The sequence below is a fragment of the Tachyglossus aculeatus genome (assembly GCF_015852505.1).
Source record: "Tachyglossus aculeatus isolate mTacAcu1 chromosome 12 unlocalized genomic scaffold, mTacAcu1.pri SUPER_6_unloc_1, whole genome shotgun sequence".
Taxonomy (NCBI): domain Eukaryota; kingdom Metazoa; phylum Chordata; class Mammalia; order Monotremata; family Tachyglossidae; genus Tachyglossus; species Tachyglossus aculeatus.
This window is the reverse complement of record NW_024044828.1, coordinates 17,508,335-17,532,500: the sequence shown is the minus strand read 5'-3', so window position 1 is coordinate 17,532,500 and position 24,166 is coordinate 17,508,335. Positions and strand designations below refer to the sequence as shown.

The window sequence follows — 24,166 nt, the reverse complement described above, 5'->3', positions numbered from 1 at the left end:
TGGGAATTAGACAGGGACAAATTCCCTGCCCACAGCAAGCTTCCAGTCAAGAGGGGGAGACAGACATTAGTATAAATTGATAAATTACAGCTATGTACAGAAATGTACATAGTGATTGTATTTGGCATTTACTGTGTGCACAGCACTGTACTAAACTCTGGGAAATAATACAAGTGGGAATTAGACATGGACAAATTCCCTGCCCACAGCAAGCTTCCAGTCAAGAGGGGGACACAGACATTAATATGAATTGATAAATTACAGCTACGTACGGAAATGTACGTAATAGTGATTGTATTTAGCTTTTACTGTGTGCAGAACACTGTACTAAACTCTAGGAAATAATACATGGTCCCTGCCCTTAAATATTTGAGGGAGAGGGGATTGATGAGAGGTGACACAAAGCATGAAGACAACTTCAGGACAAAAACAAAGATCGATAGGTACTGGGGCAAGAGGAGTTGAATTTGCGACTCCTCCGGGCTTAGAGTCCAAGTCGCTAACGCAGTCACTGTGTATTCTATTTATTTTATTTTGTTTGGTTTTGTTCTCCGTCTCCCCCTTTTAGACTGTGAGCCCGCTGTTGGGTAGGGACCGTCTCTAGATGTTGCCAACTTGGACTTCCCAAGCGCTTAGTCCAGTGCTCTGCACACAGTAAGCGCTCAATAAATACGATTGATTGATTGATTGACCACTACAGTGGCCTTTCTGAAGTTTTGTGGAGGCGACGCTAGATTATTACTGCTTTTTTCAGCCCCCCTGCAAGGTAGGCTGGTTGTGGGAAGGGAATGTGCCTTCCAACTCTACCGTATTGTGCTCTTCCAAGCGGCTACTACAGCGCTGAACACTCAGTCAGTGCTCAATAAATACCATTGATTGATTGGGATGGTGGTTCAACGGTGATGCGGAGGAAAGGGATCCGGGGGAGGCAGAAAGGTGGGCAGGTGGAGGAGGATGCCGAGAGCCCTGGGAGCTGCAAAGGAAGGGGGGAGTGGGAGCATTAGGTCCCTGAAGAAATTGTATGGTCACCTAGAGGAGTTTGCAGAAGATTGGGTAATAATAATAATAATTAATAATAATGGCATTTATTAAGCGCTTACTATGTGCAAAGCACTGTTCTAAATACAAGGTAAGCAAATTGTCCCACCTGGGGCTCACAGACTTAATCCCCATTTTCCAGCTGAGGGAAGTGAGGCCCAGAGAAGTGAAGTGACCTGCCCAAAGTCACACAGCTGACAAGTGGCAGAGCCGGGATTTGAACCTCCGACCTCTGACTCCAAAGCCCGAGCGCTTTCCACTGAGCCACGCTGCTTCTGTAGCTGTACCCGGCAGCAGGCATCATAAAAATAATAATAATAATAATAGTATCTGTTAAGCACTTACCGTGTGCCATCATCATCATCAATCGTATTTATTGAGCGCTTACTATGTGCAGAGCACTGTACTAAGCGCTTGGGAAGTACAAATTGGCAACATATAGAGACGGTCCCCACCCAGCAGTGGGCTCACAGTCTAAAAGGGGGAGACAGAGAACAAAACCAAACATACTAACAAAATAAAATAAATAGGATAGATATGTACAAGCAAAATAAATAAATAAATAGAGTAATAAATATGTACAACCATATCTACATATATACAGGTGCTGTGGGGAAGGGAAGGAGGTAAGATGGGGGGGATGGAGAGGGGGACGAGGGGGAGAGGAAGGAAGGGGCTGAGTGTGGGAAGGCCTCCTGGAGGAGGTGAGCTCTCAGCAGGGCCTTGAAGGGAGGAAGAGAGCGAGCTTGGCGGGTGGGCAGAGGGATTGGGGGCATTCCGGGCCCGGGGGAGGACGTGGGCCGGGGGTCGATGGCGGGACAGGCGAGAGCGAGGGACGGTGCCAGGCACCGTACTAAGTGCTGGGGTGGATACAAGCAAATCGGGTTGGACGCAGTCCCTGTCCCACATGGGGCTCATAGTCTCGGTTCCCATTTTACAGATGAGGGAACTGAGGCCCCGAGAAGTAAAGTGGCGTGCCCGAGGTAGGTAACTGAGGCCCAGGGAAGTGAAGTGACTTGCCCAAGGTCACACAGCAGACAAGTGGCCGAGCTGGCTCACCTCCTCCAGGAGGCCTTCCCAGACTGAGCCCCTTCCTTCCTCTCCCCCTCTCCATCCCCCGCATCTTACCTCCTTCCCTTCCCCACAGCACCTGTATATATGTTTGCACATATTTATTACTCTATTTATCTTACTTGTACATATCTAGTCTATTGATTTTATTTTGTTAGTATGTTTGGTTTTGTTCTCTGTCTCCCCTTTTTAGACTGTGAGCCCACTGTCGGGTAGGGACCGTCTCTAGATGTTGCCAACTTGTACTTCCCAAGCGCTTACTACAGTGCTCGGCACAGAGTAAGTGCTCAATAAATACGATTGATTGATTGATTACCTTCTGACTCACAGCCCCATTCATTCAATCGCGTTTATTGAGCAATTACTGTGTGCAGAGCACTGTACTAAGCGATTGGGAAGTACAAGTTGGCAACATATACAGTCCCTACCCAACAGCGGGCTCACAGTCTAGAGTGCTCTAGCCACTCTGCCAAAATAACTGTGTATTTGTTAAGCGCTTAGTACAGTGCTCTGCACACAGTAAGCGCTCAATAAATACGATTGATTGATTGATTGATTGATTGATTAAGCACTTACTATGTGCCAAACACTGAATAAGCCCTGGGGTTGATAGAAAATAAGGTCACACACAGTCCCTATCAAACACTGCGCTCACAGTCTGATGAAGAAGCAGAACAGTTGCCAAAGGAGGAGCCCAGCAAAGAGGGGAGATTTGGGGGACTTTAGCAGATTTTTTAATGGTATTTGATAAGTGCTTACTACGTAGGCACTGTACTAAGCCCTGGAATAGGTGCAAAATAATCAGCTTGAACTCAGTCCATCTCCCATAGGGGCTCTCAGTCTTAATGCCCATTTTACAGATGAGGGAACTGAGGCCCAGAAGTTAGGGTCACACAGCAAATTTAGCAATGGGTGAGGGTGACGGCTGGATTTGGGGGAGGTGGAGGAGAGAGATGAAATGGCGCGGAACAGTCAGGAAGGTTAAATACAAGCAGGAGAGCAGAGAAGTAGCGTGGTTCAGTGGAAAGAGCACGGGCTCTGGGGTCAGAGGGCACGGGTAAATGTCATTATTATTACTATTATTATTATGAGGGGTGGGGCGGGGAGGGTGTAAAACTGGGGGAGGAGGAAAGTAAGATATTTTTTGATAAATGTCATCATTATTATCATGAGAGGTGCGGCGGGGAGGGTGTAAAACTGGGGGAGGAGGAAAGTAAGATATTTTTTGATAAATGTCATCATTATTATCATGAGAGGTGCGGCGGGGAGGGTGTAAAACTGGGGGAGGAAGAAAGTCGATATTTTTTATAAATGTCATTATTATTATTGTGAGAGGTGGGGGGGAGGGTGTAAAACTGGGGGAGGAGGAAAGTAACATTTTTTGATAAATGTCATTACTATTATTATTATGAGAGGTGTGGTGGGGAGGGTGTAAAACTGGGGGGGAAGAAAGTAGATATTTTTTGATAAATGTCATCATTATTATTATTATTAATATGAGGGGTGGGGCAGGGAGGGTGTAAAACTGGGGGAGGAAGAAAGATATTTTTTATAAATGTCATTAGTAGTAGTAGTAGTAGTAGTAGTAGTATGAGAGGTGGGGCGGGGAGGGTGTAAAACTGGGGGAGGAAGAAAGTAGATTTTTTTGGTAAATGTCATTATTATTATTATTATTATGAGAGGTGGGGCGAGGAGGGTGTAAAAGGGGGGAGAAGGTAGATATTTTTGATAAATGTCATTATTATTACTATTATTATGAGAGGTGGGGCGGGTAGGGTGTAAAACAACTAGGGGAGGAAGTAGATATTTTTTGATAAATGTTATGATGATGATGATGATGAGAGGTGGGGCGGGGAGGGTGTAAAACTGGGGGAGGAAGAAAGTAGATTTTTTTTATAAATGTCATTATTATTATTATTATTATTGAGAGACGTGGGGGGGAGGGTGTAAAACAACTGGGGGAGGAAGTAGATATTTTTTGATAAATATGATGATGAGAGGTGGGTCGGGGAGGGTGTAAAACTGGGGGAGGAAAAAAGTCGTTTTTTTTGATTAAAAAAAAAAAATTATTTCCCGAGTCGAGCCAGCCAGGAGTCGAACCTGGAATCTTCTGATCCGTAGTCAGACGCGTTATCCATTGCGCCACTGGCCCAGGGATGCAAGTGGTCGTTCGGGGGGAACTCTTGTCTCTAGGCCCCGCTGCCTTCTGGGATTTGTAGTTTCAACCTCACGTGATTCGTAAGAGAAGCTCTCGGATTGGCTGATCCCTCGCCTCGCTCCAACGCGATTGGCGGAGAGGCTTGGGCCTGAGCCCGCCCCTTTGCTCACGGTTGGCGCGGCCCGCTCGGTTGCTAAGGCAACCGCCCCCTCCCCCCGCCCCGAGGGAAGCCCGGCTGTGATTGGCCGCTCGTGCCGCGGGGTCCCGGCGTGGCCGGCGGGGGCTGGAAGATGGCGGCGGCGGCGGTGGCGGCGGTCGGGGGAGCCGGCGGGAGCCGCGTGTCCAGCGGGCGGGACCTGAACTGTGTCCCCGAGGTGGCCGATACCTTGGGGGCGGTGGCCAAGCAGGGGTGAGGAGCCCCGAGACCGGGCGGGAAACGGCTCAGAAAACCCCGCGGCGGGAGAGACCAGCCCTCCCTGGGGGGGCGGGCGGGGTTACCGAGGGAACGGGGTGGGGGGTGGGAGAGACCATTGGGGCGGGGGAGGACGGGGCTACTGAGGGAACGGGGTGGGGGGTGGGAGAGACCATTGGGGCGGGGGAGGACGGGGCTACAGAGGGAACGGGATGGGGTGGGAGAGACCATTGAGGCGGGGGAGGACGGGGCTACAGAGGGAACGGGATGGGGTGGGAGAGACCATTGGGGTGGGGGCGGACGGGGCAACTGAGGGAACAGGATGGGGGGGTGGGAGAGACCATTGGGGCGGGGGGGGCGGGCGGGGCTACTGAGGGAACGGGGTGGGGGGGTGGGAGAGACTATTGAGGCTGGGGGCGGACGGGGCTACTGAGGGGATGGGGTGGGAGAGACCATTGGGGCGGGGGAGGACGGGGCTACTGAGGGAACAGGATGGGGGGGTGGGGGAGACCATTGGGGCGGGGGGCGGACGGGGCTACTGAGGGAACGGGGTGAGGGGGTGGGAGAGACCATTGGGGTGGGGGGCGGACGGGGCTACTGAGGGAATGGGGTAGAGGGTGGGAGAGACCATTGGGGTGGGGGCGGACGGGGCTACTGAGGGAAGGGGGTAAGGGGGTGGGAGAGACCATCGGGGCGGGGGGCGGATGGGGCTACTGAGGGAATGGGGTGAGGGGGTGGGAGAGACCATTGGGGTGGGGGCGGACGGGGCTACTGAGGGAACGGGATGGGGGGGGAGAGACCATGGGGGGGGGCGGATGGGGCTACTGAGGGAACGGGGTGGGGGGGGGGAGAGACCATTTGGGTGGGGGGCGGACGGGGCAACCGAGGGAACGGGGTGGGGGGTGGGAGAGACCATTGGGGCGGGGGAGGACGGGGCTACTGAGGGAACAGGATGGGGGGGTGGGGGAGACCATTGGGGCGGGGGGCGGACGGGGCTACTGAGGGAACGGGGGGAGGGGGTGGGAGAGACCATTGGGGTGGGGGGCGGACGGGGCTCCTGAGGGAATGGGGTAGAGGGTGGGAGAGACCATTGGGGTGGGGGCGGACGGGGCTACTGAGGGAAGGGGGTAAGGGGGTGGGAGAGACCATCGGGGCGGGGGGCGGATGGGGCTACTGAGGGAATGGGGTAAGGGGGTGGGAGAGACCATTGGGGTGGGGGCGGACGGGGCTACTGAGGGAACGGGATGGGGGGGGGAGAGACCATGGGGGGGCGGATGGGGCTACTGAGGGAACGGGGTGGGGGGGGGGGAGAGACCATTTGGGTGGGGGGCGGACGGGGCAACTGAGGGAACGGGGTGAGGGGGTGGGAGAGACCATTGGGGCGGGGGGAGGACGGGGCTACTGAGGGAACGGGGTGGGGGGGTGGGAGAGACCATTGGGGCGGGGGGAGGACGGGGCTACTGTGAGGCCCCTGTTGGGTAGGGACCGCCTCTATATGTTGCCAAGCGCTCAGTACAGTCGTCTGCACACAGTAAGCGCTCAATAAATACGACTGAGTGAATAATAATAATAATAATAATGATGGCATTTGTTAAGCGCTTACTATGTGCAGAGCACTGTTCTAAGTGCTGGGGGTGGACACAAGGTGATCAAGTTGTCCCACATGGGGCTCACAGTCTTAATCCCCATTTTACAGATGAGGTAACTGAGGCTCAGAGAAGTTAAGTGACTTGCCCAAGGTCACACAGCAGACACGTGGCGGAGCCGGGATTCGAACCCATGACCTCTGACTCCAAAGCCCGTGCTCTTCTCCACTGAGGAATGAATACTGAGGGGACGGGGTGGGGGGTGGGCGAGGCCATCGGGGCGGGGAGCAGGCTATGAGTTGGACAAACTCAGCGCAGAGCACCTAGTACAGTGCTTTGCCCACAGTAAGCCCTCAATTCGAAGCAGCGTGGCTCAGTGGAAATCAATCAATCGTATTTATTGAGCACTTACTGTGTGCAGAGCACTGGACTAAGCCCTTGATTACTTACTGTGTGCAGAGCACTGTACTAAGCACTTGGGAAGTACAAGTTGGCAACATACAGAGACAGTCCCTACCCAACAGTGGGCTCACAGTCTAAAACTGTGAAAGAGCCCGTGCTTGGGAGTCAGAGGTTGTGGGTTCAAATCCCGGCGCCGCCACCTGTCAGCCGGGTGACTTTGGGCAAGCCACTTCACTTCTCCGGGCCTCAGTTCCCTCATCTGGAAAATGGGGATGAAGACCGGGAGCCCCACGTGGGACAACCTGATCACCTTGTAAACTCCCCAGCGCTTAGAACAGTGCTTTGCACATTGTAAGCACTTAATAAATGCTATTAGTATTATTATAGTATAGTATTATTGTATTATAGTATTAGTATTATTAGTTAATATGGCTAATATTGAATAGTAGTAAACTCTAGGAAGAGAAGGACCTACTTCCCACCCCTCGCAGGGGAGGATGGGACATGAGGCCAACGTCTGGGAGAGACTATCATCCAGCAAGATCTGGGGGGCTTGGCCTGGAGAGAAACGTCCTCTTTTTTTCTTTTGATGGTGTTTATTAATAATAATAATGATGTTGACATTTATTAAGCGCTTACTATGTGCAAAGCCCCGTTCTAAGCGCTGGGGAGGTTACAAGGTGATCAGGTTGTCCCACGTGGGGCTCACAGTCTTCATTCCCATTTTACAGATGAAGGAACTGAGGCACAGAGAAGTTAAGTGACTTGCCCAAAGTCACACAGCTGACAAGTGGCAGAGCCGGGAATTGAACCCATGACCTCTGACTCCAAAGCCCGGGCTCTTTCCACTGAGCCACGCTGTTTATTAAGCACTTACTATGTACCAAGCACTGTTCTAAGCGCTGGGGTACGTACCGGGTAATCAGGTTGTCCCACATGGGGCTCCTCAGTGACCTCATCTGTAAAATGGGGGTGAAGACTGTGAGTCCAATGTAGGACAACCTGATTACCCGGTATCCCCTCCCCAACGCTTAGAACAGTGCTTGGTGTATAGTAAGCACTTAACAAATGCCATCATCATCGTCATCCTCATCATCCTCAGAGAGGGATGGTGGGGTTGGTGGCCACCCGCCATTCATTCATTCATTCAGTCGTATTTATTGAGCGCTTGCACCCACCATTCATTCATTCATCATCATCATTAATCGTATTTATTGAGCACTTACTATGTACAGAGCACTGTACTAAGCGCTTGGGAAGTACAAATTGGCAACATATAGAGACAGTCCCTACCCAACATTGGGCTCACAGTCTATTTATTGAGCACTTACTGTGTGCAGAGCACTGTACTAAGCGCTTGCACTGAGCAGCAGAGGGAAACCCCCTTCCCCCCACCCAAGGGTCTGATTTGCATTTTGTAATGACAGTGTTCGTTAAGCGCGTACTGTGTGTCGAGCACTGTGGTAGATGCAGGGTGATCAGGTTGTCACACGTGGGGTTCATAGTCTTAGTCCCCATCTTACAGCTGAGGGAACTGAGGGTCAGAGACGTTGAGTGGCTTGGCCAAGGTCCCACAGCTGACAGGTGGCGGGGCCGGGATTAGAACCCACGTCCTCCGACTCCCAAGCTCGAGCCCTTGCGGCCAGGCCACGTTGCTTCTCGTTTCCAAGATATTCCCCCCCTTTCCATTCTCCCCCCTCCTCGTTCTCCCCAGCTTGGGGCGGGGGGCATGGGGAATTGGAAGGCGGGGTTGGCAGTGCTCCCTACCCCAACCAGGGGAGGTGGTGGGGGGGACACCCAAAGGGAACCACGTCTAGTACGGGGCAGGTCGGGTCTGAGTTCGATGGCCCGAACCTGGGGTCTCTGCTCCCTGTAACCCCTCTTTATCCGTGTCTCAGCTTCGACTTCCTCTGTATGCCTGTTTTCCACCCTCGCTTCAAGAGGGAGTTCACCCAGGAGCCCGCCAAGATCCGCCCTGGACCCCAGACCCGATCCGACCTGCTGCTCTCCGGACGGGGTAGGAATCATCTCGCCGACCCGCCAGGCTCTCGGGCGTCCGGGAAAATTGTTTGCCCCTTCCCGCCCGCCCTCCTCCAGGCCTCAGATTCTTCCCTTCCCTCCTCTGCTTAATACCATAATAATAGTGCTATTCATTCATTCATTCAGTCGTATTTATTGAGCGCTTACTGTGTGCAGAGCACTGTACTAAGCGCTTGGGAAGTACAAGTTGGCAACGTATAGAGACGGTCCCTACCCGACAACGGGCTCACAGTCTAGAAGGGGGAGACGGACAGCAAAACAAGTGGACGGGTGTCAAGTCGTCAGAACAAAAGGAATTAAAGCTAAGTGCACATCATTAACAAAATAAATAGAATAGTAAATATGTACTAGTAAAATTGAGTAATAAATTCATTCATTCATTCAATCGTATTGAGCGCTTACTGTGTGCAGAGCACTGTACTAAGCGCTTGGGAAGTACAAGTTGGCAACGTATAGAGACGGTCCCTACCCGACAACGGGCTCACAGTCTAGAAGGGGGAGACGGACAACAAAACAAGTGGACGGGTGTCAAGTCGTCAGAACGAAAGGAATTAAAGCTAAGTGCACATCATTAACAAAATAAATAGAATAGTAAATATGTACAAGTAAAATTGAGTAATAAATTCATTCATTCAATTGTATTTATTGAGTGCTTACTGTGTGCCGAGCACTGTACTAAGTGCTTGGGAAGTACAAGTTGGCAACATATAGAAACGGTCCCTACCTGACAATGGGCTCACAGTCTAGAAGGGGGAGACAGACAACAAAACAAAACAAGTGGACAAGTGTCAAGTCGTCAGAACGAAAAGAATTAAAGCTAAGTGCACATCATTAACAAAATAAATAGAGTAGTAAATATGTACAAGTAAAATTGAGTAATAAATTCATTCATTCAATCGTATGTATTGAGCGCTTACTGTATGCAGAGCACCGTACTAATTCATTCATTCATTCAATCGTATTTTTTGAGCGCTTACTGTGTGCAGAGCACTGTACTAAGCGCTTGGGAAGTACAAGTTGGCAACATATAGAAACGGTCCCTACCCGACAGTGGGCTCACAGTCTAGAAGGGGGAGACAGAGAACAAAACCAAACAAGTGGACAGGTGTCAAGTCGTCAGAACAAAAAGAATTAAAGCCAAGTGCACATCATTAACAAAATAAATAGAATAGTAAATATGTACAAGTAAGAGTAATAAATTCATTCATTCATTCGATCGTATTTATTGAGCGCTTACTGTGTGCAGAGCACTGTACTAATTCATTCATTCAATCGTATTTATTGAGTGTTTACTGTGTGCAGAGCACTGTACTAAGCGCTTGGGAAGTACAAGTTGGCAACATACAGAGAGATGGTCCCTACCCAACAGTGGGCTCACAGTCTAGAAGGGGGAGACAGACAACAAAACAAAACAAGTGGACAAGTGTTAAGTCCTCAGAACAAAAAGAATTAAAGCTAAGTGCACATCATTAACAAAATAAATAGAATAGTAAATATGTACAAATAAAATTGAGTAATAAATTCATTCATTCATTCATTGTCGTATTTATTGAGCGCTTACTGTGTGCAGAGCACTGTCCTAAGCGCTTGGGAAGTAAAAGTTGGCAACATATAGAGATGGTCCCTACCCAACAGTGAGCTCACAGTCTAGAAGGGGGAGACAGGCAAGAAAACAAAACAAGTGGACAGGTGTCAAGTCGTCAGAACAAAAAGAATTAAAGCTAAGTGCACATCATTAACAAATAGAATAGTAAATATGTACAAGTAAAATTGAGGTGTCAAGTCATCAGAACAAAAAGAATTAAAGCTAAGTGCACATCATTAACAAAATAAATAGAATAGTAAATATGTACAAGTAAAATTGAGGTGTCAAGTCGTCAGAACAAAAAGAAAGCTAAGTGCACATCATTAACAAAATAAATAGAATAGTAAATATGTACAAGTAAAATTGAGGTGTCCAGTCGTCAGAACAAAAAGAATTAAAGCTAAGTGCACATCATTAACTAAATAGAATAGTAAATATGTACAAGTAAAATTGAGGTGTCAAGTCATCGGAACAGAAAGAATTAAAGCTAAGTGCACATCATTAACAAAATAAATAGAATAGTAAATACGTACAAGTAAAATTGAGGTGTCAAGTCGTCAGAACAAAAAGAAAGCTAAGTGCACATCATTAACAAAATAAATAGAATAGTAAATATGTACAAGTAAAATTGAGTAATAAATCTGTACAAACATTAAGCACGTACTACGTGCCAGGCACCGTACTAAGCGCTGGGACGGATACGAGCCAATCGGGTTGGATGGACTCAGCCCCTGTCCCGTGTGGGGCAGAGGCTCACAGTCTCAATCCCCGTTTTACAGATGAGGTAACTGAGGCCCAGAGACGCGAAGTGAGTTGCCCAAGTTCCCACAGCAGAGCCGGGATTCGAACCCCCGACCTTCCAACTCCCGGGCCCAAGCTCTGTCCACTACGCAGTGCGGCGTGTGCACCTTGCGGTGGTCCTGGCTCCCTCGAGGCCCAAGCCCCCTCCCCGTGGGTCCCCCTCAGGCCGGGCTTCCCGGTTGATCCCACCTTCGGTGCTCCCGTTTCTGGGGGAATGCCCTCCTGCTCTGCCCGCCACTCCCCCCCGACCCCCGAGGGGCCCGCGGAAGGAACGAGTGTCGGGGGGCTTGCTCAGCCCGTGTCCCCTCTTGCGGGGGGGGGGGAAAACGCAGATTGGAACACGTTGATCGTGGGGAAGCTCTCGCCCTGGATCCGCCCCGACTCCAAGGTGGAGAAGATCCGCAGGAACTCGGAGGCGGTAAGGGGGCTTGCCGCATCCCGCGTCCCGCCTTCCCGTCGGCCCCCCGGGTCGGGGAGAGGGGTGAGGGCTGGGCACGGGCCCAAATAGCTCCCGAATGGCCGGCTGGCCTGTTCCTGTGTGGGTCTCCGTTCCAGGCCATGCTCCAGGAGCTGAATTTCGGGGCGTATCTGGGGCTCCCGGCTTTCCTGCTGCCCCTCAACCAGGAGGACAACACCAACCTGGCCAGAGTCCTGATCAATCACATCCACACTGGCCACCACTCTTCCATGGTAGGCAACTGGGGCTCTCCACTTTCTTCCGGGCCCGGGGGCATCACCCACGGGGCAGCCTCTCCATCCCCCCCATCTTACCTCCTTCCCTTCCCCACAGCACCTGTCTATATGGATATATGTTTGTACATATTTATTACTCTATTTATTTTACCTGTACATATCTATTCTATTTATTTTATTTTGTTAGTATGTTTGGTTTTGTTCTCTGTCTCCCCCTTTTAGACCTCCTTCCCTTCCCCACAGCACCTGTATATAGGTATATATGTTTGTACACATTTATTACTCTATTTTACCTGTACATATCTATTCTATTTATTTTATTTTGTTAGTATGTTTGGTTTTGTTCTCTGTCTCCCCCTTTTAGACCTCCTTCCCTTCCCCACAGCACCTGTATATAGGTATATATGTTTGTACATATTTATTACTCTATTTATTTTACCTGTACATATCTATTCTATTTATTTTATTTTGTTAGTGTGTTTGGTTTTGTTCTCTGTCTCCCCCTTTTAGACCTCCTTCCCTTCCCCACAGCACCTGTATATATGGATATATGTTTGTACATATTTATTACTCTATTTTACCTGTACATATCTATTCTATTTATTTTATTTTGTTAGTATGTTTGTTTTTGTTCTGTCTCCCCCTTTTAGACTGTGAGCCCACTGTTGGGTAGGGACTGTCTCTCTATGTTGCCAAATTGTACTTCCCAAGGGCTTAGTACAGTGCTCTGCACACAGTAAGCGCTCAATAAATACAATTGATGATGATGATGATGATATTTATTATTCTATTTATTTATTTTACCTGTACATATCTATTCTATTCATTTTATTTTGTTAGTATGTTTGGTTTTGTTGTCTGTCTCCCCCTTTTAGACTGTGAGCCCACTGTTGGGTAGGGACCGTCTCTATATGTTGCCAACTTGTATTTCCCAAGCGCTTAGTACAGTGCTCTGCACACAGTAAGCGCTCAGTAAATACGATTGATTGATTGATTGGAAAGAGCCCGGGCTTTGGAGTCGGAGGTCATGGGTTCCAATCCCAGCTCTGCCACTTGTCAGCTGTGTGACTTTGGGCAAGTCACTTCACTTCTCTGGGCCTCGGTTCCCTCATCTGGAAAATGGGGATGAAGACTGTGAGCCCCCCCGCGGGACAACCTGATCACCTTGTAACCTCCCCAGCGCTTAGAACAGTGCTTTGCACATAGTAAGCGCTTAATAAATGCCATCATTGTTATTATAATTATTAACCTCTCGCTGGTGCCAAGGCATGAGAAGCTGAGCCGCTGCCTTAGTTCTCTTGGGAGTGGAACCAAGAACATTCAGTTCAGTACTTGGCTGTGATAAAACAAGTAGTAGCAGTAATAGTAGCAGCGTGGCTCAGTGGAAAGAGCCCGGGCTTTGGAGTCAGTGGTCATGGGTTCAAATCCCGGCTCCGCCAATTGTCAGCTGGCTGACTTTGGGCAAGTCACTCGACTTCTCTGGGCCTCAGTTACCTCATCTATAAAATGGGGATGAAAAACTGTGAGCCCCCCGTGGGACAACCTGATCATCTTGTAACCTCCCCAGCGCTTAGAACAGTGCTTTGCACATAGTAAGCGCTTAATAAATGCCATCATTATTATAACTGGCAGTAGGGATATTATCGCCATCATCACTGGTATTTACTAAGCATTTACTGCAGTAAGAGCTTGGGAGAGAACAATACAGCAGAGGCGTTGCCTGTATTTATTGAGCACCCTTGGCTCCACCACTCTGTGCCAAGCGCTTGGGAAAGTGTAGCAGAAGCCCCTGCTATATGCGTTCCCTGCCCGTAAATGGTATAGTGGTTGCATTTATTGAGCACCTCTTTGGTATGGTGTGCTGTACTAAGGGCCCGGCCGACAGTGAAGAGGGAAATGACATGTTACATCCCCTCTGGGGCAGCCCCGACCCCAGCCCGTAATCGGAGGCAGAGCAGCCTGACCGATAATAGGAGAGACGTGTTTGTGCGCCCTCTGACCCCTAAGCGCGGGCCGCGGTCCTCGGAGGGAGCATCGGTCTTTCCCCCCTCCTTTCCCATCTCTTTCCCTCCTCCTTTCCCATCTCTTTCCCTCCTCCTTTCCCATCTCTTTCCCTCCTCCTTTCCCATCTCCTTCCCTCCTCCTTTCCCATCTCCTTCTTTACTCCTTTCCCATCTCCTTCTTTCCTCCTTTCCCATCTCCTTCTTTCCTCCTTTCCCTTCTCCTCCTCTTCTCCTTTCCTCCTTTCCCATCTCCTTCCCTCCTTTCCCATCTCCTTCCCTTCTCCATTCCTCCTCCTTCCCCATCTCCTTCCCTCCTCCTTTCCCATCTCTTTTAGACTGCGAGCCCACTGTTGGGTAGGGACCATCTCTATATGTTGCCAACTTGGACTTCCCAAGAGCTTAGTACAGTGTTCTGCACACAGTAAGCGCTCAATAAATACGATTGATGATGATGATGATGAAAGGGGCAGCTAGTCCCGCCCCGGGGGTCCGGTTCTGTCTAGGCGGGAGGGAGGGGGTTTAAGCGGGCCCCTGGGGCTTCCCCCTGCAGTTCTGGATGCGGGTGCCCCTGATGGCTCCCGAAGACCTGCGGGACGACGTCATCGAGAACGAGCCGGCGACGCGGACGGACGAGTGCGCCGGGGAGGAGAAAACCTGGATGTGGTAGGTGGCCGGGCTGCGGGGGGCCAGAAAGCGGGGGTGGGCCCGCGGGGGTGGGGGACGGGCACCGGCGGGAATGACGGCCGTGCCCTGCGCTTGGCTCCGGGCAGGTGGCACGGTTTCCGGACCCTGTGTGACTACAGCAAGCGGATTGCAGTGGGTGAGTCTCTAACCTCTCCGTCTCTCCTCTCGGCGTGGGTTTTTGGTTTTTTCAAAATGGTATCTGTGAAGCGCTTACTACGTACCAGGCACTGTACTGAGGACTGGGGTGGGTGCAAGATAATCAGGTCGGACACAGTCCGTGTCCCACGTGGGGCTCCCAGGGTTAATCCCCATTTTACAGGTGAGGTAATTTAGCAGACAAGCGGCAGACCCGGGATTAGAACCCAAGTCCTCTGCTCTTTCCTCTAGGCCACGCTGCCGCTTCTCTCTAAATATAGTATTTATTGAGCGCTTGCTGTGTGCAAAGCACTGTACTAAGCGCTTGGGAGAGTACAGTATAACCACAAATAGACACATTCCTGCCCACAACAAGCTACCCTCCTGCCACCTTCCCTGCTGTCCCCTCTCCAGGGCCGATGTTGGCATTTTGGCAAACCTTGGGATGTCTTGGGGTGGGGATGGGATGGATGTGGGGGCCTCCAAAGGCAGAGCTTTCTGGCTGTTCCTGGAACCAACCCCTCCCCAGATTGGGCTCAGAAAGTGTTGGCTCCAGGATCCGTTCCCCGGGACCGTGGGCTAACGGGTCTTCCTCCCCTCGGCCGTAGCTATTGAGGTCGGCCCTGACCTCCCATCCAGTCACATCATCGACCGCTGGCTTGGGGAGCCCATCAAAGCAGCCATTCTGCCCACCAGCATCTTCCTGACCAATAAGAAGGGATTCCCGGTCCTCTCCAAGATGCACCAGAGGCTCATCTTTCGACTCCTCAAGGTGTGGGGGGGGACGGGGAGAGTTGGGGGACCGTTTCCCCCCTTTCCCTGATCTCATGACGTTCTTCCCCAGGAAGGGAGGGCAGAGGAGCTGGGGAGGAGGGGGCCTACTGGGGGAAGAGGGGGGTCTGCTGGATTCGGGTCCGTCCGTCCGTCCCCCCGCTTTCCATCCCCTCTCCCGCAACCCAGGGTCTGGGGGTCCCCAACACACCCTCTGTGCCTGAAGTGGTAGAGCAGAGTTCGCCAAGCGAACCCGGGTCAGTCATTTATTGAGCGCTAACTGTGCGCACAGCACTGTAATAAGCGCTCGGGAGAGCCCAATATAACAGACACAGTCCATGCCCACCTTGAGCTTACTGCCTAGACGGGGAGATGGACATTAATAGAAATAAATTGCAGATGTAAATATACTGAGACAAGCCCAAAGGTCCTGCGTGGGAGATGGGAGGGCTCTGAAGTGGCAAGGGCGGCGGGTGCCACTGTGGCCTGACTCAATCAATCAATTGTATTTATTGAGCGCTTACCCTGTGCAGAGCACTGTACTAAGCGCTTGGGAAGTACAAGTTGGCAACATATCGAGACGGTCCCTACCCAACAGTGGGCTCACAGTCTAAAAGACTCCTCCCTTCCCCGGCAGCTGGAGGTGCAGTTCATCATCACGGGCGCTAACCACCATTCGGAGAAGGAATTCTGCTCCTACCTGCAGTACCTGGAGTACCTGAGCCAGAACCGCCCACCCCCCAACGCCTACGAGCTGTTCGCCAAGGGCTACGAGGACTATCTGCAGTCCCCGCTGCAGGTGAGGGGACCGTCGCCGGGCCTGGGGGTGGCGAGGGGAAGCCCAGGACACCCGCTTCCTGGGAAATGTTCTGATTCGGCCTCCCGCCCCTCGCTTCCGTAGCCGCTGATGGACAACCTGGAGTCTCAGACGTACGAGGTGTTTGAAAAAGACCCCATCAAGTATTCCCAGTACCAGCAGGTGGGCAAGGGGGCCGGGGGGCCGGGGGGGGAGCGGGGCCGGTGTCCCCGCTGAACGGGCCCGCTCTTGTCCGCCGCAGGCCATCTACAAGTGCCTGCTGGACCGGGTGCCCGAGGAGGAGAAGGACACCAATGTGCAGTGAGTGCCGCCGTCCCCCGCCCCTCCGGGTCTTCCTCGCCTGCGGCCAGCCCGCCGTCGCCGCTGACCCCCTCCCCACCTCCCCGTCTGCTCGCCGTAGGGTGTTGATGGTGCTGGGCGCCGGCCGGGGCCCCCTGGTAAACGCCTCCCTCCGAGCCGCCAAGCAGGCCGATCGGCGGGTCAGGCTGTACGCCGTCGAGAAGAACCCCAACGCCGTGGTGACGTGAGTGCCCCCGCCAGCCCTTCCCCGGCCGGGTGTGCGGCCTGCCCGCCCCCGCCCCGCGCCGCCCCCTCCACCACCCACTGTGCCCCGTGCAGGCTGGAGAACTGGCAGTTCGAGGAGTGGGGCAGCCAGGTGACGGTGGTGTCATCCGACATGCGGGAGTGGGCGGCGCCCGAGAAGGCGGACATCATCGTCAGCGAGCTCCTGGGCTCCTTCGCCGACAACGAGCTGTCTCCCGAGTGCCTGGACGGGGCCCAGCACTTCCTGAAAGGTGCCCGCCGAGGGACGGAGGGAGGGAGGGAACGCAGGGGCAGGGGCCGCCGGCCCGCGCTGTTGAGGGCCGGGTGGGCCCCCTCCCCCGGACTCAGTGGCCCTTCTTGCCGCAGATGATGGGGTGAGCATCCCCGGGGAGTACACCTCCTACTTGGCTCCCATCTCCTCCTCCAAGCTTTACAACGAGGTCCGGGCCTGTCGGGAGAAGGACCGAGACCCCGAGGTGAGGAGCGCGCCCCTCCGCCGCCCGTCCTCCTGTGCTTCCCGCTCCGGGGACTGGACAGCCCCTTGTCTTCCCATGGGGAGGGAGTTGAGGGGGTGACGGGGACAGCGGTCTGACCCCGAGGCAGCTCCCACGGTGTCCCTCCCCCTCGGGGAAGCGGTCCCCGTCCCTGCTGTCCAGCCCCGGCTGTCCCGCCCCGCCAGGCCCAGTTTGAGATGCCGTACGTGGTCCGGCTCCACAACTTCCACCAGCTGGCCGAGCCGAAGCCCTGCTTCACGTTCAGTCACCCGAACCGAGGTGGGTCTCCTGGGGGGGCTTCCCCTCCTGGCTCGCCGTGTCCTATCCATCCGCCCCCCCGACCGAGCGTCCCCGATCCCCGGCCCCTCTCCCCGCCAGACCCCGTGATCGACAACAACCGCTACCAGACCCTGGAGTATCCCGTGGAGGTGAACACGGTCCTGCACGGCTTCGCCGGCTACTTCGAGACGGTGCTGTACCAGGACATCACCCTGAGTGAGCGCCTCGGGTGGGGGCCGAGAGGCAGGTGGCGGGGTGGCCCGTGGCCAGGTGGGGCTCGGAGAGCCTCAGTTTCCTCTTTCCTCAGGCATCCGCCCCGAGACGCATTCACCAGGCATGTTCTCCTGGTTTCCCATCCTCTTCCCCATCAAGGTGAGTGAGTCCCCGGCGGGGGTCTGCAGAGCCGGGGGTGGTGAGCCAAGCTCCTTCCTCCTCCGGGAGACGGACCCCTTCCCCTTCCCGGTCCTGAGCTGGGTACCGCCCCCGCGCCTTCTCCCAAGCCGCTGATGCCCACCGGTCAGCCAGAGAGGGGGGCTGCCCCCTCTCTCCGTCCCCCACCGACCCCAGCCGGCTTCTGTCCCGGCAGCAACCCATCACGGTGCGAGAGGGCCAGACCATCTGCGTGCGCTTCTGGCGGTGCAGCAACTCCAAGAAGGTGTGGTACGAGTGGGCCGTGACGGCGCCCATCTGCTCCGCCATCCACAACCCCACGGGCCGCTCCTACACCATCGGCCTCTAGCCCGGCCCGGGGGCCGGGACCTCGCCTGTCCCCGCGGCCCCTCGCTTCGGGGCGAGGGACGGGGAGAGGCTGGGCCGCCCCGAGCGGACGGGCCAACGGCCGCGTTCGAGACTTTCCCTCCGGGGCACAGGGAGCCGGTGTACGGAGCCAAGCCAACCTGGACTGGGTGAATTCAGCTCACTTCCTCTCGTGGTACCGCTCTGGGCCCCGGGAAAGGCGAATAAAGCGGAGCTCCCTCCCACCCCCGTCTGCTCCTTGTCTGATTCCCACCTCCGACCAGCACGGGCCTCGGAAGGACGAGACCCCCGGAAGAGTCGTGCCGAGCCTCACCTTTTTTCCCCTCCGCCCACGGGACCCGCCTCCGAGTTGCATCCCGCTTCTGGGTCAAAGCCAAATTAAAAGCGAGTGCGGATTTTGCTTCGTGACGTCCCCACTGAACCCACTGGGTCCTGGGGCCCTTCGAGAGTAATGACTGAGCCACGGACTCTAGGCAAAGGAGGGGCTGTACTGAGCAGCTGGCAGAGAACGCAGTCCTCCTCACCTGATGAGCGCTCAATAAATACCATCGGTTGATTGACTGATTAGTAGATGGGACCCCCGTTCTCCAGGACAGGACCGACTGCGAATAAGTGATAGGTCGGGGGTTATAAAGATAGGTTCGTAAACAATAATAATTGTGGTATTTAAGTACTTAGTAGGGGCCAGGCACTGTGCTAAGTGCTGGGGTACAAGATCAAGGGGTTGGACACGGTCCCCGTCCCACATTTAAACCCCATTGTACAGATGAGGAAAGTCAGGCACACTGAAGTGACCCGCCCAAAGTCATGCAGCGTGGCTCAGCGGAAAGAGCATGGGCTTTGGAGTCAGCGGTCATGGGTTTGAATCCTGGCTCCGCCACGTCTGGTGTGAGACCTTGGGCAAGTCACTTCTCGGAGCCTCAGTTCCCTTATCTGTAAAATGGGGATTAAGACCGTGAGCCCCACGTGGGACAACCCGATCACCTTGTATCCCCTCCAGCGCTTAGAACAGTGATTTGTACATAGTAAGCGCTTAACAAATGCCATCATCATTATTATTATTATTATGCAATGGCCAAGTGGCGAAGCTGAGATCGGAACCCAGGTCCTCCGGCTCCCAGACACGCGCTCTTTCCGTTAGGCCACACTGCTTCTCTTAAATGCAACTGGGGGGCAGGGGGTGAGGACCCAGGCATCCTTTTCCCCCTGCATTTCAGGGCAAGTGTCCATTTCGGTGGGGGCTGTGGCACATCAATTAATCAGTCAATGGTATTTATTGAGCCCTGTACTAAGCAACCGGGAGAGTAAAATATAACAGAATTAGCAAGTGCGTTCCTACTGCCCATAATGAGCTTACAGTCTAAAGACGGACAATGCGGAGCTGAGGGTGGGGTGAATATAATAATAATGATGGCATTTATTAAGTGCTTTCTATGTGCCAAGCTCTGTTCTAAGCGCTGGGGGGATACAAGGTAATCAGGTTGTCCCACCTGGGGCTCAAGAGTCTTCATCCCCATTTTACAGATGAGGTAACTGAGGCCCAATGAAGTGACTTGCCCAATCCCGGACAATTGGCAGAGCTGAGATTAGAACCCACGACTTCCGACTCCCAAGCCCAGGCTCTCTCCACTGAGCCACGCTGCTTCTCCCAATGCCACCCTAACCTGAGGGGGTGAGGGCCCTCTGACCTTTTGAGCCCAAATAATAATAATAATGATGGCATTTATTAAGCGCTTACTATGTGCCAAGCCCTGTTCTAAGCGCTGGGGGGGGATACAAGGTAATCAGGTTGTCCCACCTGGGGCACAGAGTCTTCATCCCCATTTTACAGATGAGGTAACTGAGGCCCAATGAAGTGACTTGCCCAATCCCGGACAATTGGCAGAGCTGAGATTAGAACCCACGACTTCCGACTCCCAAGCCCAGGCTCTCTCCACTGAGCCACGCTGCTTCTCCCAATGCCACCCTAACCTGAGGGGGTGAGGGCCCTCTGACCTTCTGAGCCCAAATAATAATAATAATGATGGCATTTATTAAGCGCTTACTATGTGCAAGGCCCTGTTCTAAGCGCTGGGGAGGTTACAAGGTGACCAGGTGGTCCCACAGGGCGCTCACAGTCAATCCCCATTTTCCAGATGAGGGAACTGAGGCCCAGGGAAGTGAAGCGACCTGCCCAAAGTCACCCAGCTGACAATTGGCGGGGCCGGGATTTGAACCCATGACCTCTGACTCCAAAGCCCGGGCAATTTCCACTGAGCCACGCTGCTTCCCAAACATCTGCTCTGCTAGTCCTTCACCCGCATGCCCCCTTGCCAGCCCCGACTGGCTGGGGGGAGGGAGGGGTGTCCTCCACAGTAATAATGATGATGGTATTTATTTGGCGCTTACTATGTGCCAGGCGTTGTACCAAGTCTTCCCTCTCCAAAGGTCTGAATGCGAAACTGGAGGCCGGGAACTAATTCTACCATGGGGCCCCCGTCCCGCTTGAGGCCCAACTACACCCTGGCATTCCCTGGCCCTGCTCTGCCACTTATCAATCAATCAATCGTATTTATTGAGCGCTTACTGTGTGCAGAGCACTGTACTAAGCGCTTGGGAAGTACAAGATGGCAACATATAGAGACGGTCCCTACCCAACAGTCTAAAAGAAGAGTGCTTGGCACATAGTAAGCACTTAACATGCCATCGTTATTTTTATTAATCCCCATTTTACAGATGAGGTAACTGAGGCACCGAGAAGTTAATAATAATAACGGTATTTGTTAATCGCTTACTACGAGCCGAGACTATTCTGAGCACTGGGGTAGATCCAGATCGACCAGGATGTCCCACCTGGGGCTCGCAGTCTTAATTCCCATTTTCCAGATGAGGTAACTGAGGCACCGAGAAGTTAATAATAACAATGGTATTTGTTAATCGCTTACTAGGAGCCGAGACTATTCTGAGCACTGGGGTAGATCCAGATCGATCAGGATGTCCCACCTGGGGCTCGTAGTCTTAATTCCCATTTTCCAGATGAGGTAACTGAGGCACCGAGAAGTTAATAATAATAATGGTATTTGTTAATCGCTTACTAGGAGCCGAGACTATTCTGAGCACTGGGGTAGATCCAGATCGACCAGGATGTCCCACCTGGGGCTCGCAGTCTTAATTCCCATTTTCCAGATGAGGTGACTGAGGCACCGAGAAGTTAATAATAATAATGGTATTTGTTAATCGCTTACTACGAGCCGAGACTATTCTGAGCACTGGGGTAGATCCAGATCAATCAGGATGTCCCACCTGGGGCTCGTAGTCTTAATTCCCATTTTCCAGATGAGGTAACTGAGGCACTGAGAAGTTAATAATAATAATGGTATTTGTTAATCGCTTACTAGGAGCCGAGACTATTCTGAGCACTGGGGTAGATCCAGATCGATCAGGATGTCCCACCTGGGGCTCGCAGTCTTAATTCCCATTTTCCAGATGAGGTAACTGAGGCACCGAGAAGTTAATAATAATAGTGGTATTTGTTAATCGCTTACTAGGAGCCGAGACTATTCTGAGCACCGGGGTAGATCCAGATCGATCAGGATGTCCCACGTGGGGCTCGCAGTCTTAATTCCCATTTTCCAGATGAGGTGACTGAGGCACCGAGAAGTTAATAATAATAATGGTATTTGTTAATCGCTTACTAGGAGCCGAGACTATTCTGAGCACTGGGGTAGATCCAGATCGACCAGGATGTCCCACCTGGGGCTCGCAGTCTTAATTCCCATTTTCCAGATGAGGTAACTGAGGCACCGAGAAGTTGATAATAATAACGGTATTTGTTAATCGCTTACTAGGACTATTCTGAGCACTGGGGTAGATCCAGATCAATCAGGATGTCCCACCTGGGGCTCGCAGTCGTAATTCCCATTTTCCAGATGAGGTGACTGAGGCACCGAGAAGTTAATAATAATAATGGTATTTGTTAATCGCTTACTAGGAGCCGAGACTATTCTGAGCACCGGGGTAGATCCAGATCGACCAGGATGTCCCACCTGGGGCTCGCAGTCTTAATTCCCATTTTCCAGATGAGGTAACTGAGGGACAGAGAGGTTAAGGGGCCTGCCCCAAATCACACAGCTGATAAGGGGCGGATCCGGGATTAGATCCCCCCACTTCTGACTCCCAAGCACATAGTACAGTGCTCCGCATCCGGTAAGTGCTCAATAAATACGATCAAGTGAATGAACGAAAGTCACTTCTCTTGTGCTTCATTTACCTCATCTGTGAAGTGCGGATTAAGACCGTGAGCCCCGTGGGGAACGGGGACCGCGTCCAATTTATCTTGTATTTACGACGGCGTCTAATACAGAGCCGGGCACATAGTAAGAGCTTCACAAATACAAGGGAAGCAGCGTGGTTTCGTGCCGAGAGCCCGGGCTTGGGGGTCAGAAGTGGTGGGATCTAATCCTGGATCCGCCCCTTCTCAGCTGTGTGATTTGGGGCAAGTCCCTTAACTTCTCTGGGCCTCAGTTACCTCATCTGGAAAATGGGGATTAAGACTGTGAGCCCCAGGTGGGACATCCTGATTGATCTGTAGTGCTCAGAATAGTCTTGGCTCGTAGTAAGCGTTTAACAAATACCATTATAATAATAATAATAATGATGGCATTTGTTAAGCGCTTACTATGTGCAAAGCACTGTTCTAAGCGCTGGGGAGGATACAAGGTGATCAGGTTGTCCCACGTGGGGCTCACAGTCTTAATCCTCATTTTACAGATTAGGTAACTGAGGCTCAGAGAAGTTAAGTGACTTGCCCAAGGCCACACAGCTGACAGGTGGCGGAGCTGGGGTTCGAACCCATGACCTCTGACTCCAAAGCCCGTGCTCTTTCCACTGAGCCACGCTGCTTCTTCTCGGTGCCTCAGTTACCTCATCCGTAAAATGGGGATTAATAAAAATAACGATGGCATTTGTTAAGTGCTTACTATGTGCCAAGCACTCTTCTCTTAGACTGTGAGCCCACTGTTGGGTAGGGACCGTCTCTATATGTTGCCATCTTGTACTTCCCAAGCGCTTAGTCCAGTGCTCTGCACACAGTAAGCGCTCGATAAATACGATTGATTGATTCTAAGGACTGGAGGGGATACAAGGTAATCAGGTTGCCCCACATGGGGCTCGCAGTCTTCATCCCCATTTTACAGATGAGGGAACTGAGGCCCAGAGAAGGTAAGTGACTTGCCCAAAGTCACACAGCTGACAAGTGGTGGAGCCGGGATTCGAACCCATGACCTCTGACTCCAAAGCCCGTGCTCTTTCCACTGAGCCACGCTGCTTCTTCTCGGTGCCTCAGTTACCTCATCTGTAAAATGGGGATTAATAAAAATAATGATGGTATTTGTTAAGTGCTTACTATGTGCCAAGCACTCTTAGACTGTGAGCCCACTGTTGGGTAGGGACTGTCTCTATATGTTGCCATCTTGTACTTCCCAAGCGCTTAGTACAGTGCTCTGCACACAGTAAGCGCTCGATAAATACAATTGATTGATTCTAATTACTGGAGGGGTACAAGGTAATCAGGTTGCCCCACATGGGGCTCGCAGTCTTCATCCCCATTTTCCAGATGAGGGAACTGAGGCCCAGAGAAGGTAAGTGACTTGCCCAAAGTCACACAGCTGACAAGTGGTGGAGCCGGGATTAGAACCCATGACCTCTGACTCCAAAGCCCATATTCTTTGCACTGGGCCACGCTGCTTCTCTATTAAGACTGTGAGCCCCAGGTGGGACAACCTGATTACTCTGTATCTCCCCCAGCACTTAGAACAGTGCTTGGCACGTAGTAAGCGCTTAACAAATGTTGGCAAATGTTATGTTGCCAACTTGTACTTCCCAAGCGCTTAGTACAGTGGTCTGCGCACAGTAAGTGCT

General features: G+C 52.5%; 1 protein-coding gene and 1 non-coding gene across 3 annotated transcripts; one reads left to right on the top strand and one right to left on the bottom strand.

Annotated features, from left to right (window-relative positions):
- Positions 1–4,188: 4,188 nt before the first annotated feature.
- TRNAR-ACG lies at positions 4,189–4,261 on the bottom strand. Its single transcript has one exon. It is a non-coding gene; the product is annotated as a tRNA-Arg (tRNA).
- Positions 4,262–4,575: 314 nt separating this feature from the next.
- Positions 4,576–18,492, top strand: PRMT5 (protein arginine methyltransferase 5). Of its 2 annotated transcripts, none has more exons than XM_038741135.1 (17): positions 4,576–4,676; positions 8,566–8,684; positions 11,426–11,511; positions 11,649–11,783; positions 14,340–14,452; positions 14,560–14,609; positions 15,217–15,380; positions 16,017–16,178; positions 16,281–16,358; positions 16,438–16,496; positions 16,597–16,719; positions 16,815–16,990; positions 17,106–17,215; positions 17,419–17,512; positions 17,612–17,728; positions 17,820–17,884; positions 18,099–18,492. In XM_038741135.1, the coding sequence occupies exons 2-17, from the start codon at positions 8,582–8,584 to the stop codon at positions 18,249–18,251; spliced, it is 1,788 nt and encodes a 595-aa protein (XP_038597063.1). In that variant the 5' UTR covers positions 4,576–4,676; positions 8,566–8,581; the 3' UTR covers positions 18,252–18,492. The 2 variants fall into 2 exon arrangements, with proteins under 2 accessions (XP_038597063.1, XP_038597062.1); XM_038741134.1 differs by lacking the exon at positions 4,576–4,676 and adding an exon at positions 6,996–7,018.
- The last annotated feature ends 5,674 nt before the right edge of the window (positions 18,493–24,166 follow it).

Excerpts from the sequence above, each read along its gene's own strand:
- PRMT5 (XM_038741135.1), top strand. The coding sequence starts at position 8,582 with ATGCCTGTTTTCCACCCTCGCTTCAAGAGGGAGTTCACCCAGGAGCCC. Across the intron at positions 17,216-17,418 it reads AGAAGGACCGAGACCCCGAG|GCCCAGTTTGAGATGCCGTA; the intron begins GTGAGGAGCGCG and ends CCGCCCCGCCAG. Across the intron at positions 17,729-17,819 it reads GTACCAGGACATCACCCTGA|GCATCCGCCCCGAGACGCAT; the intron begins GTGAGCGCCTCG and ends CTCTTTCCTCAG.